This window comes from Bos indicus x Bos taurus, chromosome 29 (genome assembly GCF_003369695.1).
Source record: "Bos indicus x Bos taurus breed Angus x Brahman F1 hybrid chromosome 29, Bos_hybrid_MaternalHap_v2.0, whole genome shotgun sequence".
In the NCBI taxonomy this organism is placed as follows: domain Eukaryota; kingdom Metazoa; phylum Chordata; class Mammalia; order Artiodactyla; family Bovidae; genus Bos; species Bos indicus x Bos taurus.
The window spans coordinates 19,011,929-19,030,601 of NC_040104.1; the positions used below are offsets into that span (position 1 = coordinate 19,011,929).

Genomic DNA, 18,673 nt, shown 5'->3' on the forward strand with positions numbered 1-18,673 from the left:
TTCACGAGGAGAACAATGGCCGGATATGAGGGAGGGGAGAGGAGGAATATGGGATGTTTGGTCTGTTCTGGTGCATTCGTAGGGGAGAGTGTCTCTACTAGCAAAGAGATATGAATAAATAGCTGACGAATTTTACCAAATGCAAGTAAGTCTTGGGAACCATGAAAGTCAGAAAAAAGTAACCCATGGACTCCATTTAAGCAACAATTATTATCTCTTAGGGCTTCCCTAGTGGCTCAGATAGTAAAGAATCTGCCTATAATGCAGGAGACATGGGTTCCATCCCTGAGTCAGGAAGATACCCTGGAGAAGGGAATGGCAACCCACTTCACTATTCTTACCTGGAGAATTCCATGGACAGCCTGTTATGTTCAAACATCCACCTGGATGAGAATAATAACTAAGATAATAATAACCAGTATTTACATTGCTGTTTACTCACTAAGTCATGCCTGACTCTTTGCAATCTCATGGACTGTAGCCCACCAGGCTTCTCTGTCCATGGGATTTCCCAGACAAGAATACTGGAATGGGTTGCCATTTCCTTCTCCAGAGGATCTTCCCAACCCAGGGAATAAACCCACGTCTCCTGCTAGGCAGGCAGATTCCCATAGCTCTTTACAAAGTGTTTTTTCTTCCACTTATTTTGATTCTTATTATTGGTCAGTATGGCAGTAGAAAACTTCATATTACTTACGACTGGTTTTATTTTACAGACAGGAAGGGAGGAGATGAGAGACTATCTAGCCCAAGATCACACAGCTAATCAGCTGCTTTCAAACCTATATTTTCACACTTTGAATTGCACAGGAGCCATTCTGCCAGCATCACGGTAATCTGCAAAACACTATAGCATCTCACTGCCCACCAGAATAAAGGTTTCTGTCACCTTTCTCAGCCAAGAAGCCCCACACCGCATTCCCACATGACACTGTGCGAACATGAAGTTACACTGTGTAACTCCGGCTTAATAGGGCTAACCAGCCTGTAACAATAAAGAGAGAAGAGTAAGTTGTCCAAATAAGACTCAGAATTGGAAATGATGCTTGCTTGACAATTGACAACAAGAAGCACCATGTAAGGAGTCGCTGAGTTGCTTGGCAAATGGCAGTAATTAATTAATGCTTTTCTTCAAGAAATTCAAAGCAATCTAGCAGGCCAGATTTTCACCAAAGTCAAGACAGAAGAGGACTGACTATTCCTCTTCTTTATCCTTTTGGGTAGATGGAGAAGAGAAGTTAAGAAAAGGGGAGAAACTTGTCCAGTGTCACCCAACCAGCCAAAGGCAAAGCCAGGAGCAGAAATCAGATTACCAGATGCCCCGTGCCCTTGTGAGCACTTCAGAGGGACCGGTACACAGGCAGAGCCTGGGACTGCTTCCACAGGTCCCAGGGGGCCTGCTGCGTTGGTCTCTTTTTCATTTAGTGCAGAGGTTTGTGCAGGTAGGTTCATCATGAAGGCTTTTTATCGAGTATGAAGAAGGAGGCAAGGGATGCACTTGCTGTCACTGCAGACAATGGACTGCCTCCAATAAGAGGGATCAGCATTAGCATTGGAACACCAGTCCACCTGGTCCATCTCTGGTGAGACTGACCATCCCATGGATAGCCTGTTGATGCTGACTGGCTGCATTAAGAGGGACTCCTGTGTTTCCCGTAACATGCCCCTGACCATTCCGGAGGAACTGAGCTCAGAGCACCCTGCCCTCCCAGCGGTGGGGACACCAAGTTGTCCACCTTCCGTCATATTCTTTATTTTCCCATAAGAGTCACCTTCACCAAGGCATCTGGCTCATAAATATCCTCGTTTTGTGCACATACAGTAAACGGTCTCTCCTGTTTCCAATTATTTTAAACAATTAAGCATGCAAATGCCTGAGCAACATTTATTAAACTTCTTTGAGGAGGAGAAAGGAAAAAAAAAGATCAACCAACAAGAATCTGAATCATCAAAGCACTCTTACAAAACCAGCATTTTGAGCCTTTAATTGGAAGTGAATCAAAAACAGGCGTGTGAAATTTTCCATGAAATACATACAGGGCCTAAATAGTTTTTTAAAAAGGTGCTCTGGGCGGAACAGAATCTAGATCCTGCCCAGTCCAAACTGATGAGAAGAAATGATTAATTCCAAGGTGATCCAAACCCAGCCCCACTGACTGATCGTGGCTTGCCTGTAACACCTTGCAGGGCAAACTCTGAGAAGGCAGAGAAGGAGGACTGCGATTTCCCTTTACAACAGTACAGATCAGAAAGTAGATAGGGAACCACAGATCTGCAGAACCAAGGACTTTAGAGGCCCCAGTGCCCAGAGGGGCAAGTCTGCATGCCTCGATGCCTCTTCCATGAGGCACCCTGGGAAAATTCTCTGCACACCAAATTTCCTGAAGCACGTTTCCAGACAAGCAGTCTGCCTTTTCTCTCTCTTTCTTGAAAAGTGCAGAAAGTACAGGTGTCCCTCGAGTCCTTGACTTCAAAAGAAGTCCTGTGTTGCAGCAAAGACCTTATTTGATCAAGACTGGCTATACTTGTTGCCCCCAATATGCTCTTATGGTAGAGAAAACTAAGGTCCGTACAGTCTGCCCCTTGTTTGCAAGGGTTCCTCATCCCTATATGCAACTGATCACGGACGTTTTATAATAGTATTTCTGATCTGTGGTGGGTTGAATCTGCCGAATGGAGAAGCTGAGGATATGGACAGCAAAATGTAAGCGACTTGAGCATCTGCTGATTTTGGAATCCTCGAGCCAATGCACAGGGTGGTACCAGAGTGGACTGTACGTATATGGTTTTCTACAGATAGCATTTTGGGGACTGAGAGAGATAATGCATGGGTCTTTGTTCTCTAAGATTCCTGACTGGTCACAGATGTAGGTACAAGGCTGGTGGCAGAGCTGGGAAAAGAAAGATCTCATGTTTTTCTGTATCAGTGCAGAAAATTTAGCCCTTTTCTCCTGGCATCCTCAAAGCAGGTTATTTGAGGCTTAGTATCCTCACTGAGCCCTTACCTACCCTCACACACTCACCTCACACCATACAGTTTCTGAGTGACTTTTTTCTCAAGATCACCCCTTTTCAAAGCATTTACATCTAGAAATGATTACACTGAGGATTGGGTTGGGAAAAATCAATGTGAATTATCCATGATAATTCCTGTTGTCTGAAAAATACATCTTTTGCTAGGGGAGCTATATTGCAGTTTCAACTGTTTTCCATTTCAAACCAGTGATCTTTGTAAAGAGAAAGGCTGCATTTGAGTGGCTGCATGACTGCTTAGATGCATCGGCGGTTCCTATGGAAAGTGCCCTGTTTGACCCCACAGGAGAATTATACAATGGCCAGGAAATAAGACTGAAAGGCAAAGAAAGCAGGTTCACCTGTGGATCCGATGAGGCTTGATATCTTTACTTGTGGAAACACTCTTATCGTGAAATGTAGGGAATGGATACCTGCGTTCCGCTGTCCAGTTCTCATCTTTAGACACATCACACCTTGAAACCTAGATACTTCTTTGGTATGATGGCCTCTTATCTTCTAACAATCTCAGGGGTGGGTACTCAGTGCGATGTCTGCCTTGGGCAATATGACAAATACAAGCAACCTTTTTTAACTTGACTGTTTTGTGCAGCCTGTGGGATCTTAGTTCCCTGACCAAGGATAGAACTGGGGCCTGTGCCTTGGAAGCACAGAGTCTTAGCCACTGTATCACCAGGACATCCCCAGGCAGCTCTCTTAGTAGTGTTCTCAAAGTTATGACCAACCTAGATAGCATATTCAAAAGCAGAGACATTTCTTTGCCAACAAAGGTCCGTCTAGTCAAGGCTATGGTTTTTCCAGTAGTCATGTATGGATGTGAGAGTTGGACTGTGAAGAAAGCTGAGCACCAAAGAATTGATGCTTTTGAACTGTGGTGTTAGAGAAGACTCTTGAGAGTCCCTTGGACTGCAAGGAGATCCAACCAGTCCATTCTAAAGGAGATAGTCCTGAGTGTTCATTGGAAGGACTGATGTTGAAGCTTGAAACTCAATACTTTGGCCACCTCATGCAAAGAGTTGACTCATTGGAAAAGACTCTGATGCTGGGAGGGATTGGGGACAGGACGAGAAGGAGACGACAGAGGATGAGATGGTTGGATGGCATCACTGACTCGATGGACCTGAGTCTGAGTGAACTCCGGGAGTTGGTGATGGACAGGGAGGTCTGGCGTGCTGCAATTCATGGGGTTGCAAAGAGTCGGCCACGACTGAGCGACTGAACTGAACTGAACTGAACTGCTTACTGGGAATTAAGCTAAAGCCCTTTCAGAAATAAGGTGTAGAGTAGGAGGTGAAACCAAGTGGTAATGGGTAATATGGAGTCCTCTAAGCGAAAGAGAAAAGAAACACCTTTATCCCAATTTCTGGAATTTCCTCTTCAGTTAACACCAGTGATCCTTGGGATACAATTTGAAGTTTCTTTTCTTATATGCATGTTTCTAGAGTTAGAACTTCAAACAAAGATAAGCTGACATCTCTAAGTAAGAGATTCTTTGCTGACAGATTATGTTGAATTAGGGTGACAAAAACATAAACCCTATACACAGAGGTCTTCATGTGACTCCCAGAGGCATATGTGTGTATGGGGTGGAGGAGGTGCTCAGGAGGAGAATGGGTTAATTTTCCCTCTTGGAGTAAAACCAAACTACAACTGCGATGAGTTCGAGTGCCTCCTTGACCCCTGAGAGTTGCACCCGAGGTCCACCGTGACGACGCACACAGGGCAGGGGGGTACGCCGCAGGCGGTAAGAAAACCCAAAGCCAAGCACACGGCCTCCACATTGAGAATAAAACATTTTAAATAATAGGTTCTTCAGTGCTAAATGATGTTTGGTTCCAAGGATCCTTGGAGCTATGGTTTTCTTTGTTCTGCCAAAGGAAAAAGGAAATACATCAGGAAGCTGGGCCAGTCCACAGGAAGTCTCACTTGAGCTGATAAAAGGAATTGATGTGAGGTGGCTGGGGATGCAGTTATAAGTCAATCAGCCTTGAAATAACAAGAAATGCTATTCGGGAGAAACTGGAGCCTGAAGTTAGCCTTTCTTGACGACTCCCTTTTAACCTTGCAAAATGTCCCCTTCTTTGTCTTTCATAGAAACACATCCCCCATCAGATTTTTTTTTTAAGTGTGTGTAATTTATGTGTGTGTGTGTAAGTGAAAGAGAATGAAAAAGACAGCCAGAGTTAGATCCAGAGAGGAGAAGAGAAAGCATGAAATTGTATAAGAGGAAGCATCAGAGTCAAAGAATATGCTATTCTCTACTGAGCTACAAGAGCTTTTTTTTTTTTCACATCAAATCATTTTGATAGCTCGTAGAGGGTGGGACGATCTGAGAGAGTGGCACTCACATATAGGCACTGCCATGTGTAAGATGGAGAGCTGGTGGGAGCCTGCCATACAGCACAGGGAGCTCAGCTTGTGCTCTCTGAGGACCTGAGGACCTAGAGGGGTGGGTTGGGAGCAGGTTGGAGGGAGGCTCAAGAGGGAGGAGATATATGTATACATATAGCTGATTCAGTTGTTGTACAGCAGAAACAAACACACATTGTAAAGCAACTAAACTCCAAGAAAACAAATTTAAAAAGTAAAATGGAACCTATCAGTTTCCCCTTCCCTTGCCCAACTGCTACCCAGTCCATCTGCCAGCAGAGTCAGGCAGGGACTCTTAACCTGGGGAACAGAGGGCTGAACCCTTCTTAAGGACAGGATGTGGAGGATAGAGCGAGACCACAGACCCGTCTAGAGCAGAGGGGTCACGCAGACAAACACTACTGCCTGCGGGCTCAGTTGCTCAGTTGTGTCCAGTTCTTTGTGACCCCATGGACTGTAGCCCACCAGGCTCCTCTGTCCAGGGGATTTCTCAGGCAAAAACACTGTAGTGGGTTGCCGTTTCCTACTCCAGGGGACCTTCCTGAGCCAGGAATCGAACCCACATATCCTGCATTGGCAGGTGGACTCTTTACCAGTGAGCCACTTGGGAAGCCCACCACCACCTGCAAGGCCTCCATAGATGGACTGAGTTTGGAGCCTCAGTTTTATGGATGTGCATGTGTCAAACTGGCAACGGATCACAGAGGCTAAACTCTATGAACTTCGGAGGCAAACAGGATAAGGTTCAAATCATTGCCTTTCCACTTTCTGTCCTCTTGGCCTCGGATAAGCTATTTCACATCTCCAAAATGAAAACAGTACATACAGCATAGGGTCGTTACAAGGATCAAAAGGGACCATGTCCTAGAGACCAGACTTGTGGTTGCCAAGCGGAGGGATGGATTGGGAGTTTGGGATTAGCGGATGCAAATTATTACATAGAGAATGGATAAACAAGGTCCTATTGTATAGCACAGGGAACTATATTTGATATCCTGTGATAGACCAAAATGGAGAATATGAAAAAGCATGTACATATATGTATAACTGAATGACTTTGCTCTACAGCAGAAATGAACTATCCTTGCATAAAATAAAATTTTTTAAAAAGTGAGCATGCCCATAAAGGCAAAAACAGCTATTGGTACACAGTCAGAGCTCAATGAATTGCTCCTTCTCTTCCTTCTCCTGATTCTGATCGTCTGCCCTCCATACTCTTCCCCTCGGGTGGAAGGTGAGTGTGTCTGTTACTCTCAGGTGAGGAGTAGGAAAAGAAAGGCCTTAGTAAGGTCCATTGGGGCTCATGCAAAATGGTGGCTGATATGGTTTCAAACTGAATTGGGGCTTTTCAGGGTTGACTGTGTTTGCCCAAAGCCTAGCACCACTTCCTGTTTTAAGAAGAAGAAAAAAAAAAGCCTCCCTGAAAACTCATTAAGAGGCTCAAAATCCTTCCTGGACATCAAATATGTCCTCAAAAAAAATTTTTTTTAAGAGTTAAGTGTAAATGAATCAAAACCAGACGAATTCCATTTCCCTTCAATTAAACAGAATTTTTTTTTTTAATCCAAGGAAAAGGCACTTGGGACCAAATGTGTTTTGGGTTTTAAATGAGACCAAATTTTGGGAAAGAGCATAAGACCCCCAAAACAGAGTCAGGCCCTATTCTTCATTTACATTAATGCAAAGGGATTAACACAGCTCCAGTGTCGCTTGGTAAGAAAAACACCAGCTCCCAGAAATTCAGGAAGGCCCTCGTGAGACCCAGCCCCTCCCTGCCCAGCCTCCAACCGGCTCCCAGATCATTCTATGAATTATCCTTGGATTATGAAGAAGAACCACATAGGCTAGACAGAACTTCTGTGAGAGCTTCAGTCATCCAAGCCCTCAAATGAGAAATGCTTTTAAAGTCTGCCTGGGATTAGAGTCTTATAAACATGGGAGGTGAAAGGGACTTTTGAAATCATACCTTCATTTTATACATGAGAAAACCTTTAACACGAGGAAATTTACACAAATACTGTTGCAGGGAAATGCCTTGTCTAAGCTCCCAGAACTCCTTTGGGGTAGAGCTGGGGCTACAATTCAGGTCCCCAGACCCTTGGCTGGACAGTTTTTCTCTGTATTTTACTGCGAAATGGAATCCCAGAGTCTCTGAGAGCAACACATTGGGGATAGAATGACAGTGTTCAGCTTATTCTTTTTTACAAATCTGTTTCTAGTCCCTCTTTTACATCAGTTTTTAAAAGGATAAGAGTAATATATACTAGTGATTTAAAAAGTCAAATACTCCATGTTTATAGTGTGAAAAGTAAAAGTCCTGCCCATAACTAGCGGCTGTTAAAATCAAAACACAAACACACACACACACATCTATTATGATTATTTATGCATAGACAACCTCTGGAAAAGTATATCCATAAATAAAAAAACAAACTTTCATCTTTTTTTATAGAAATGGAACCACACATTTTGTGATGTTTTTTTCCATGTATTAAGATACTTTGGAGAATTTTCTAAGTCAGTGTGTATACACAATTGATTTTATTCCACTTAACGACTACATGGTATTTTTTACCTGAGTCTTCTAAAATCAATTTGTCTAGTACCCTATTGATGGATATTTAGAGTTTTCCCAATTCTTGCCCTTACCAACAATGCTACAAAAGACATCTCGTACATTTATCTTTGGTATTTGACTGAATATGTCTGATACATTTTTAGAATTGGAATTATCATCAAATTTGTATATAAACACTTAACATCTCAATAAATGTTTCCAAATTGCCTCCTAGAGTGAGTGTACCAAGTTAGAGTCCCACTAGCAGGAATAGGGAGAGACATTTCCCTTTACTCTTTCTGCCATGAGGCAATAGTAAGCTGTTTTCATCTTTGCTATCCTCATAGGTGATAAATGTTGGAATTTCATTAATTTCATTTGAATATATAGATGCCTGAGATTCTTTTCATATGCTTTCTGACCATTTATATTTCTTTTTCTAGCATTTATTTATAGCATCTTTGGTCTATTTTTCTGCTATGTGGTCTACCTTTTTCTTATTTATTTGTAAACAGTCTTTATTATTATATTTTAATTGACTTTTATTGGAGTATGATTGCTTTACAGTGTTGTCTTAATTTCTGTTGTTGTTTAGTCGGTAAGTCGTGTCCGACTCTTGGCGACCTCACAGACTGCAGCCTGCCAGGCTTGGGATTTCCCAGGCAAGAATACTGGAGTGGGTTGCCATTTCCTTCTCCAGGGGATCCTCCCAACCCAGGGATCGAAACTGCATCTCCTGCATTGGCAGGCAGATTCTTTACCACTGAGCCACTAGGGAAGCCCTGTATCAGTTTATATATTAACACACACATATATCCCCTCTTTTTTGGATTTCCTTTCCATTCAGGTCAGCACAGTGCTTGAGTGGAGTTCCCTGTGCTATACAGTCGGTTCTCATTAGTTAATGTATTTTATACACACTGTCAATAACGTATATATGTCAATCCCAATCTCCCAATTCATCCCACCCCACTTCCCCTTTGGTATATTTGATCTTTATGTCTGTGTCTCTACTTCTGCTTTGTAAATAAGAGCATCTATACCATTTTTCTAGATTCCACATAATCTTTGTGTTTTAAGACATGTGCCCTCTGCTTGATGGATGGGAAATAGTCTTTCTCGGTTTCTCATTTGTCTTTTCACTTTACTTACGGTATTTTTCTTGATGTCAATATACAAAAGGAGGAACTAGAGCTGAGAAAGGGAGAATAAGAAGAAGAAAGAGTTTCCTTGGCTGAAACCCTGGATTTCCAAAAATGTCCATTCCAGGACTAGTATCACCCCGAGTAAAAGGGCAATTAAAAAATTATAGGCTGGGTGTTACCCTTGGGAAAATGTGCCTACACTTCCTTGTAATACAAAGCCATGGATAAAGAGGCCCTTAGTGAGTACTGCTTCTTTTGGAAACTTTAAAATCAGTGAGCAGAGAAACCTCTACCCTCTAGATGCCTAAAAGAAGCAGTAAAGACATCCGGCTCTTGTTCGTTTATATAAAGCTTTGTGCCTGGCAAAAGTTTTCAGTGTTTAGTTGAATGAGTAAATGCATGAGTAAGAATTAAGTGATAAATCCCTAAAGACAAAAGAACTCTTCAAGCATAAGAATTTCAACCTAGGGAACTTCTCTGGTGGTCCAGTGGCTAAGATTCCATGGTCCCAGCGCGGGGGCCCTTGGTTTGATCCCCAGTCAGGGAACTAGATCCCACACGCTGCAACTAAGGGTTCGCAAGCCACAACTAAAGATCCCGCATGCGGCAACTAAGACCCAGCACAGTCAAATAAACAAAAATTTTAAAAACAATTCCCCCTAAATACATGCATCGATATATATTGTAACAGCGTTGACAACTCACAAACTGGGTAATTTTATATCAACCTGTTTATTCTCACATTTCTTCTACAGTCCTGCCAAACTGTTCACTCTCAGACTCCTTCTCATGGAAAATCAATGAATTCCCATATATGAGACCTAAAAAGTCTCTTCTTGGATTGTTAGATTCCAGTAGACACCTGAAACCCACGGCAGTCTAGAAATGCAGAGTGGAAGCTCCCACGGCACCTGTAACACTGATCACCTACACGTGCACACTGGGGTGTGACACGCGGTCTTTTGTTCCTGGGGACACCTGTCGCCATCTGAGAAAATGGGCCCTGCCGTGGGGAATGCATTTCACATTTCAAGTCTGCATTCTCTTGGAAGTGAAAACTTACATACTCTGGAATTTTGATCATGACCTAAACGGCAGGCACACTGTTCCCCAAAGAGGGAAAATATCTCAAATATTCAGTATTTTGGTTCATTTTTGTGGGTAGAAGCCATTTTTAAGCTGTTGAAAAGTAGATCTGAAGGATCTGAAAAGGCGTCTGAGCACCTGATTTCTGGTTGTCCTTGGAAAGATAGTGATAAGTCACATAGGTTTTGGTTTGCACGGGTGAAATCTCAGTATTTCTAAGTGAGATGATGGGCCCGGCCAGTCTATGAAAGTATGTCAGATCTGTCTGAATTTCCATAGAAATTGGATTTGCCTTTCAGGAAACAGCTTTTCCTTTTGTCTCTTCTCATTTACTATCTGCTGACTCATTCTAAAAAGGAACTAAGTTGGTAGCCCAGGATGGATGGCCTGGTTGAAAAGACAGCTTGTGGCGAAGTCTCTAGAACACTGTGAAAGAAGACACAATCAGAGAAGGGAAGGAGAATCATATTTTTATCAGATCTGGTGAAATCGAGTTTCTCCTCTCTGCCTTGACTCCATATTTAATAATCAAACAGCTGACAACATAGTCTGGTACCCTGAATCTATGACTGGTTGTCTAATCCTTTCTGCTACTTAATTCTTGCGCCCTCTGATAACTGATAGAGCCACTTCCATCTCCATTTCTTTTTCGTTTTTGTTTTCCATCTCCTAAGGAGCAGGATAAGACTAGGATGAGATTCCATTCCTGACAAATTTTTACAGTTATATAGATCAGCCCTCTACTAAAAATTTTGTGATTCCTCCTTTCCACGTGTTTTGCAAGATCCAAATGCTCACTTACAGTATTTAAGATCATCCATAATCTATTCCATCCAATATTTCCACTTTACCTTCTCCTTCATATGCCCCACCCCCACAGTATTCTACTTTCCTAGAAAGCCCTTGACCCATATCTTCCTGTGCAAGTCCTACCCATCTTTCAAAGTCAAGGTCTACCTGGGCCAAGAGGCCTTGCGGCTGGTGTGAAGAAAAACAAACAAGCATTCTGGAAACAGAAACACACTGGGCTTGAAAACCAAGTATGTCACCTATTCGCTGTCATCTTAGGGTTACTTAACCTCTCTGAACTTTCATTTCTCCCTGATAAAACAGAGATGTGACGATACTACCTCCCAAAGGGTTGTAGTGAACATTAAATGCAAGGATGAACATGAAAATGCTTTGTAAACAGAAAGGGGCAAACACATGACTACTTCTGTCTTTTCTGTGTCTCTCCAGTTGAAATTGCTCTTTCCTTCTTCTACTGCACACACACTACTGCATTCTGCTGGGTGTGCATGCACACACACACACAGCTTCTCCTCCTGCTGTGTCTCTAGGGCAGGAGCCCTTTTGCCACCAGCCTGGTGTCTTGATAGCATTTAGTACCTAGTTCAGCCCCTGCCTAACAGCCATGCAGCAGACCTCCTGACCTGCATTAACACAGGTGGCATCAGCTTATGATGCCCATGAGACCAAGGTGACAAGTTCCCATAAGACCAGCTCGCTCTGCGCAGAAAAGGGTTAGTCCATAGACTGTCTAATTCTGTCAAATGTCCAAGCCATCTGTTAAGATGGCCCTAAGGGTGACAGTGCGGGGACAGACAAACTCCATCCATTGCCTCTAGGGGAATATCTCAAAGTCTGGGCCACTGACGTTGGGTCTACCAGGTCAGTAAAAAAGTAGAGTGATATCATTTAGCAAAACTGTCCCACTGTTTTGCTTTCCTGTGAATGGGAAATATAGATAAGCATAAAATGCATCCCATGAATGGGATGAACACCATAGATAAATATCATTGAAGCCACAGAAAATGAAACAGGGTGTCATTTTCTGCAGAGAGAAAGACACCTGCATAGCTCTGAGATTTCAAAAAAACCTATTATGGCTGGTTGAAGATTTTGTGAGACTGTGTGTGTGTGAGTGAGTGTGTGTGTGTGTGTGTGCAGGTAGAGGCCAATGTCCTTTAGTCTTCTCCATTTGTCACAAAGCAACAAACAAAAGATAAGGCTTAGAAAAACTGTTTCAAGACAGGCCAAAAAAGCAAGACTTGTTATTCAAAACAAAACAAAAACATTATTCTCTACCTACATAATGCAACTGCTTGTCTCAAATAAATGAAAATAGTAGATGTTTTTCATTCCAACCCTAAATAGTTAGGTCCTAATCTGAAAATCTTTTTTATCAAGCTTCAAGCAGGATGAGACTTTTCCCAAGAAGACAAGGACCTTGCTGAGGGCCTGAGTGTTGACTTACAACATAGGGATATTTTCTGATATTTGAGGGATGATAAAGGCCTCAGACCATTAGAAATTCAGCCTGGTGGTTCATCATTATAAAAAATTTTCCAACTTTTTCTTTTGCTGGGGCAACTCAATGCTAACATTTGTCTAACGTTGTATTTCTTTAAAAAAAAATAGATTTGGTTTAAATGAACCACTTTTTAAAGCCAGTGCCAAGTTAACTGTTTGACCCCAAATAAAAAGAGACATTGAAATTCTAAATCTTATATAATGCAGCCGTTATTAAAAGACCTACTTACTACACAGACTGGAAGGTAGACCCATAAGATACATTCTAAGGCATCTGAATACATTCTATTTCAATAGTCAAATATTCAATTATTAAAAGAACTGAAATAGTAATTCAGCCCACCTGTCCCTGGTCTGTAAAGGGGCCTATTTAAGTAAAATACTCTCTTTCTTTTTGTCTGCTGGTAGTGGAGACCTTGTTTGTCTACAGAAAGAGGAGGATTTGTTTTGGAGAACAGTTATGTAAAAATCCTATACAAACATTTGAGATTTTTTTCTTAAGTATGGAAATACATTTCTGTTAAATAAGAGAAACAGTCTTTAGTCCAAACTGTCAAGATTCTCCATAATTTTTTTAATGGCTTATCTGCCTCCGTCTCTCTTTCTCACACATACACACCACTTCCAGGATCCTACAATTCATAATAATGTAATGAAAGCAAATGAAATGTTCCTAGGAAATGGAAAGAACACTGGCTGAGGGTAAGGACCCTCATTCTTACCCTGACTCTGTCGCTAGTCAGCTGTGTGATCTTGGATAATTCAGCAAACACCTCTGGGCCTCAGTTTCCCTCCCATAAAACAAGGATATGGAGCTAAATAACCACTAAAGCTCTAAAGTTGCAGTCCTGAAAGCCTGAAGTGGAACAACAGCAGACGTGGGAGGAAGCTTTTTTAGTAGAAATTATTCAGGAACAAAACAGGATTCACCGCTTGGTGACTCCTCAAGGGAGGCAATTCTCTGTGGTCACCAGACAGAGACACAGCTTGAGGTGCCCTGAGTTTGCATGAGTCCAGGTGCTATGAAGGTTAATTAAAGGTACAGGTGGGGGAACAGTTCACTCCCAGAGTGAAGGCAGCATCCATCTTTAAGGACAGAAGTAAAGTCTTTGTTCCCGGGTACCCCTCACTCTCGGAGAAGGCAATGGCAACCCACTCCAGTACTCTTGCCTGGAAAATCCCATGGATGGAGGAGCCTGTTGCTTTCTTCCAGGGGGCTCATCCTGAAGTTTTCCAACTGGACACGCAGTGTCCGTGGTGACTTGCCGCCTGGGCCAGTATGGCTTATGGATTCTGATGGTTTTCAAAGCCCAGCTGACACTTCAGCCCTCCTTTCCCATTTTGTTCTCCCCACATGTACTGTTGTGTGGTGCGGTGCTTTCCCGAGGTAAATGATGAAAACTGACTGTATTTATGCTCAGCTGGGACTCTGTTGGAAGCACCGTCCTGACCATCCTGGCTATCTAACCACATCCCTGTCTATTCCCTAATCCGCTTTATTGTTCTTCAGAAGACGTATCAGGTTGGGCACACAATTATTTATGTATGTGTCTGTCTCCTCCACCAGAGCATAACTTCCAGCAAGGTTTTGATTCCTATCTTGGTGGCTCAGACGGTAAAGAATCTGCCTGCAATCTAAGAGATGCAGGTTCAATCCCTGGGTCAGGAAGATTCCCTGGAGGAGGGCACGGCAACCCACTCCAGTATTCTTGTCTGGAGAATCCCATGGACAGAGGAGCTGGCGGGCTTCAGTCCATAGGGTCGCAAAGAATCAGACACGACTGAGCAACTAACACTTTCACTTTAGCCTCAACACATAAAGCAGAGCTTTGGAACATAAGAGACACCTAATTAATATTTGTAGAATTAATGAAGATGTATATAATAAATCCAGACCTATGAACTAATTTTCTGGCCAATTGATCCCCACAAGCCCTGTCCCCAAGGAGAAAGTCAACTAACATACAGTCAATGAAGGTACCAAACTTTATTGAATCCTTACTGTGACTTATGGCAAGAAGGTACTTTGGCTCCACTTTACAGATGAGAAAACTGAGTCTCCCAGAATGGAGACTGAGCCTGGGTTCTCTGACTCCAAGTCCCCAGTTCATTTCCCTATTCCATTCACCACATCTAGATTTTCTCTGATTCTTTCCCCATCTTTAATGGTAGCATATGCACTGACTGAATCAAGCTTCCACAGATGAAATAAACAGATTCAATTGAAGACTTCCTAGATCTAAGATGCAATATTTGAAACCAGGTCATTCTTAAAGCAGCAACCAGTATCACGTGCTTTTCAACAACTGATAACATCACCGTGGGGGAGCAGGGCGGGGTAAGGTGTTGTTTAATATTTAGACGGACTTGCCTGTGGCAAATGAAGAGTGGAAGGGCTCCAGCAAATGTTGGTGCTCCCAACGTGATGTGCAGAGCCTTCCCAGGAGACATTATTGGAGAGAAGAGAGCATGATACAGAAGGACTTATTATAACAAGAGCGATGAGGTTGAGGTTTTGTAATCACAAAATAAAAAGCTTCTGCAAAAAACCTCCCTGGCAAACTGGACCAAAGAGCTTCCCCAGTGATGAAACCCAGAGGTATTCTGAAATATCAACATGCTTTATAGATGAAGAAATACGCAGGTGCATAAAAATCACATCCCCAAATCAGTCAAAGATGATGTGTCAAGGCCATTCAAACTACAAATACACATTCTGGATTTGTGTCTACAAATTCCACATGGTACGTGCTGTCTTCTGAGCTCTCTCAATCTAGAACTGGATTTCCTGAACTTGGAGTTCCATGTTCTTGCAAGAGCATGTGAGCAAGATATCCTAGGAACTGAAACGATTGGAAAGATACTATTGCAGAGGTAATTCAGTCCCACTGTTTCACTTTTACAGAGTCTGAAGCTCAAACTGGCTTCGTGGACTGTGCATCCTCACACAGAGACCAGAAGTCCCGGGGCCTCTCCTTGTCCACGTCCTCTCCACACATAGTGTTGGAACCCCTGTGGGAGTGGGGTCTGGGAACCCCAAGATCCGAAGGTCACACATGAACAGGAAACTGTGGTTTTCACACAATTTAAATACCAAAGTATACACTAAAGACTCAGTCCTTCAGAACGGTGGGCAGTTCTGAACGCTGGGCAGAAGATGACGACCTGAAAAGCCGCTGCTCTGCTGGTCGGTCTCATATTCAGGCAAGCTGGATGGGAGATGGAAGGTGCCCCAGGGGAAGGTCTGGATGGACTGATGGGCTTCCATCACCCCTGCAGCAAAGAAGCCTGTCACCCCCACCAGGGTCCTGACCTAAGCTTGCTCTCACTGCTGGCCATGCCAATCCCTGCGTGTGCATCTACAGAGGTTAGCACATTCTGGGTACACAGACCACAGCTTCCTCCCTACCCTCAGGGCCTGTGCTGAGAGGTCTGAGCACTGGGGAGACATTGCTTCACTTCTCCTTAGGGTGTCCACATCAAGACCCTGGAGCCATCTTACCACCCTTCCGGGTCAGAGGGGCCTTCTGGGCCAGTGGCAAGAGTCCCGGTGAGGGGAGTTTTCTAGACTGGAGCATCTTATTACTAAACCAGACATACCGAGACACTTGCACACATCCACCAAAAGAAGGGAGAGAGACATTAAATGACCAGTGACAGGACCCCCATCTACTGGTTCCCCCCCTACAGCAACCTCATCTCCTCAACTGACACCTCACCCACACACTTTAAACTGGAGGAACCCAGACTCACAGAGGCTCCTTTTAACCCAATACAATCAGTAATCTCATCTCCAGATTTTCAAGTTCCTGCTGTTGGTGCCTTTTACTTAAGTCAGCATATTTCAAACTCTCAGAAGAAAAAAAAAAAAAAAAAAAACTTAGAAAATAAAACCACTACCCCACCCAAATGATAAAAATCTCTTGAATTCTCCAAGCCCAACATCTGAGCCTCCTCTTACTCAACCCTGAGCAAAGATTTGATTCCTTTGAGTTCGGGGAATGGTGGGCTCTGCCAGTCCCCTCCTCACCAGCCTAACAGATTTTCCAGACCGGCTCGGGCTTGCAGTTGTGGGGTAGCCTCGCAGCCAACTCCTGGTCCCATTCATTCCTCTCGGTCCTCTAAGGCCCGTCACATTAGGGGCTGTCCCTCCTCTCTGCTCCTGACCCCACTTCCCCCTTCCAGAGGGAGCAGGCAGTGAACCCTCCTGAAGTCTGCGGTGAAACCCAGACCCTGACCCGTCCCTCTGGGCTGCATTTGGCAAGCTGGACCCGGGCGCGAAACAAGAGTAGGAGTGGGAGTAGGAAGGATCTGGCCACCTGGCATCCCCCAGGGCGGCCGGCTCAGGGCTGCTCCCTTTAGGAGGAGCGGCTCCGCAGGCGAGGGACCCTCCTCGAGAGGCGGGAGGGAGTCCTGCCCCGGAGCTGGCGCAGCCCGGGCGCGGAGTGCCGGAGCCGGGCGTGCGGAGAGCCGCGCAAGCCGTCCGGGAAAGTGATGCCGGGCGGAGGAAAGGCAAGGAGAGTCCGGCCCGTTAGTCCCGGGGAGTCGGCAGCTCGGCAAGAGAAGTACCAAGAGGAAGGGAAACCGGCCCGCGCTGACATGTAAACAGGGCTTCCACCCGGAGGAGCCCGCGCACACAGATCCCCGGACACACTCACTCGCACCCCGATCCGCCTGCAACCAATCCACTTGCCCGCCCCTGGGCCCACCCGGCAGGAGACCCGGCTGCTGGCGGCTGCGCGCCCGCCCCCGCCGCCTTCGGCCTCGGGGGAGAGGAAGCCGCCGGCCGCCCGGCGGGTGCCCAGAACCGGGACCGGAGTGCCCGGCTCGCCGGGTGGGAGTGGGGGCCCGGGAGGTCTCCGGCCCCCGGCTGCGATGGGCGCCCGGCTCCCAGGGGTTTCACGCCGCCGGCCCCACCCGCACGCAGTCCGGCCGGCAGCGCCGTGGGAGGGGGCCGGGCTCCGCTCGGGGGCAAGGGGTGCGGGGGAGATCGCCCTCTCCGCGGAGCCCGGCGGGTCGCGCCCCCGCCTTCGAGACTCGCCACCGGAGCGCGGGAGGAGACGGCGCGAAGCCGGGGTGCGGAAGGAAGGGAGAGTGGCCACGTCTTCCGGGACCCCGGCGCCCCGCGCCCAGCCTGCCCGCCGCCTCGCCGCCCCAACCGGCTCCGCGCCCACCGACCGGTCGCTTACCTTAATAGTCCCGTCCATTTGGCCAAGTCTGCAGCCGAGCCCCCCAATATTCCACACATTGACCCGGTTACAGCCTGACCTCGCAGCCCCTTCGGATTAGCCCGGCGCGGCCTCTCTGGCGCCCTGGGCCCTCCCTGCGTGCCCCCCGCGAGCGCCCTGCCCTCGCTCCCCGGTGCACGTTTGTTGTTGTAGCGGAGCGAAAAAGAGACAGTTAACCGGATGAAACTTTTTTTTAGCTAATTTTGGGAAGTGACTTCACTTTGCGAATGGGGAGGAAGTCCTATCTCTCTCTCTCTCTCTCTCTCTCTCTCTCTCTCTGTCTCGCGCTCTCCTCTCTTCTCTTCTCTCCCCTCTGCTCTCCCTCGTCTTCCCTCCCCCCACACCCCCTCTTCGCCGCCCCCCCCCCCCCCGCCGCCGCTCCTGCTTTTCGCATCACACACACTATATAAATATACGCGGAGATGCCCAGATACATTCATGCGCTGCGCACACAGGATACTTGTTCCCGGGAGATAAGGGCGAGCTGGGAACAATGCCGGGGTCCACGCCCGGCGCTCGCGCCCTGATTCCCAAAGTCTGCACGAACCCACCCCGCCGCCCCCCTCCCCAACCTTCCCCCAAAGTCCAAGACCGAACGCCTTTGGCCTCCTTCCTTTTCCCGGGGCCGTTGGCCGAAGGTGGCCCTCCTGACTCATTCACTTTCCGTTTCTTCCCACAGATACGTTCATTAATGTCTTTTCCAGCCGGAGTCAAACTTTTTTTGGGGGGGCGGGGGGCGGAAGAGTTTACTGGGGCTAAGGATAACCTGGAGCCTACCGCCCGGGAAGATCCGGACGCAGACCGAAGCCGACAGACCATTCGAAAGTGCATCCAATGGGAAGTTTTCCACTCCGGGCGCTCGGCTGCGGAGTCGCACAGATTCGCGGAGCACCCGCTCGCCCAGCGACGCGGACGCCAGGCGGTTTCGGACGGACCCCGGC

The 18,673-nt window shown here is 45.8% G+C and overlaps 1 protein-coding gene across 2 annotated transcripts in view; it reads right to left on the reverse strand.

Annotated features, from left to right (window-relative positions):
- Window positions 1-18,664, reverse strand: part of FLI1 (Fli-1 proto-oncogene, ETS transcription factor) — a 131,901-nt gene extending 113,237 nt beyond the window's left edge. The window contains exon 1 of one of the 2 annotated variants that reach the window (XM_027531412.1): window positions 18,510-18,664. In XM_027531412.1, coding sequence (XP_027387213.1) covers window positions 18,510-18,563 — 54 coding nt within the window. In that variant the 5' untranslated portion in view covers window positions 18,564-18,664. Of the gene's footprint in view, window positions 1-17,693; window positions 18,058-18,509 lie in introns of those variants that run through there. The other variant, XM_027531413.1, reaches the window with a different exon arrangement.
- Window positions 18,665-18,673: the final 9 nt, after the last annotated feature.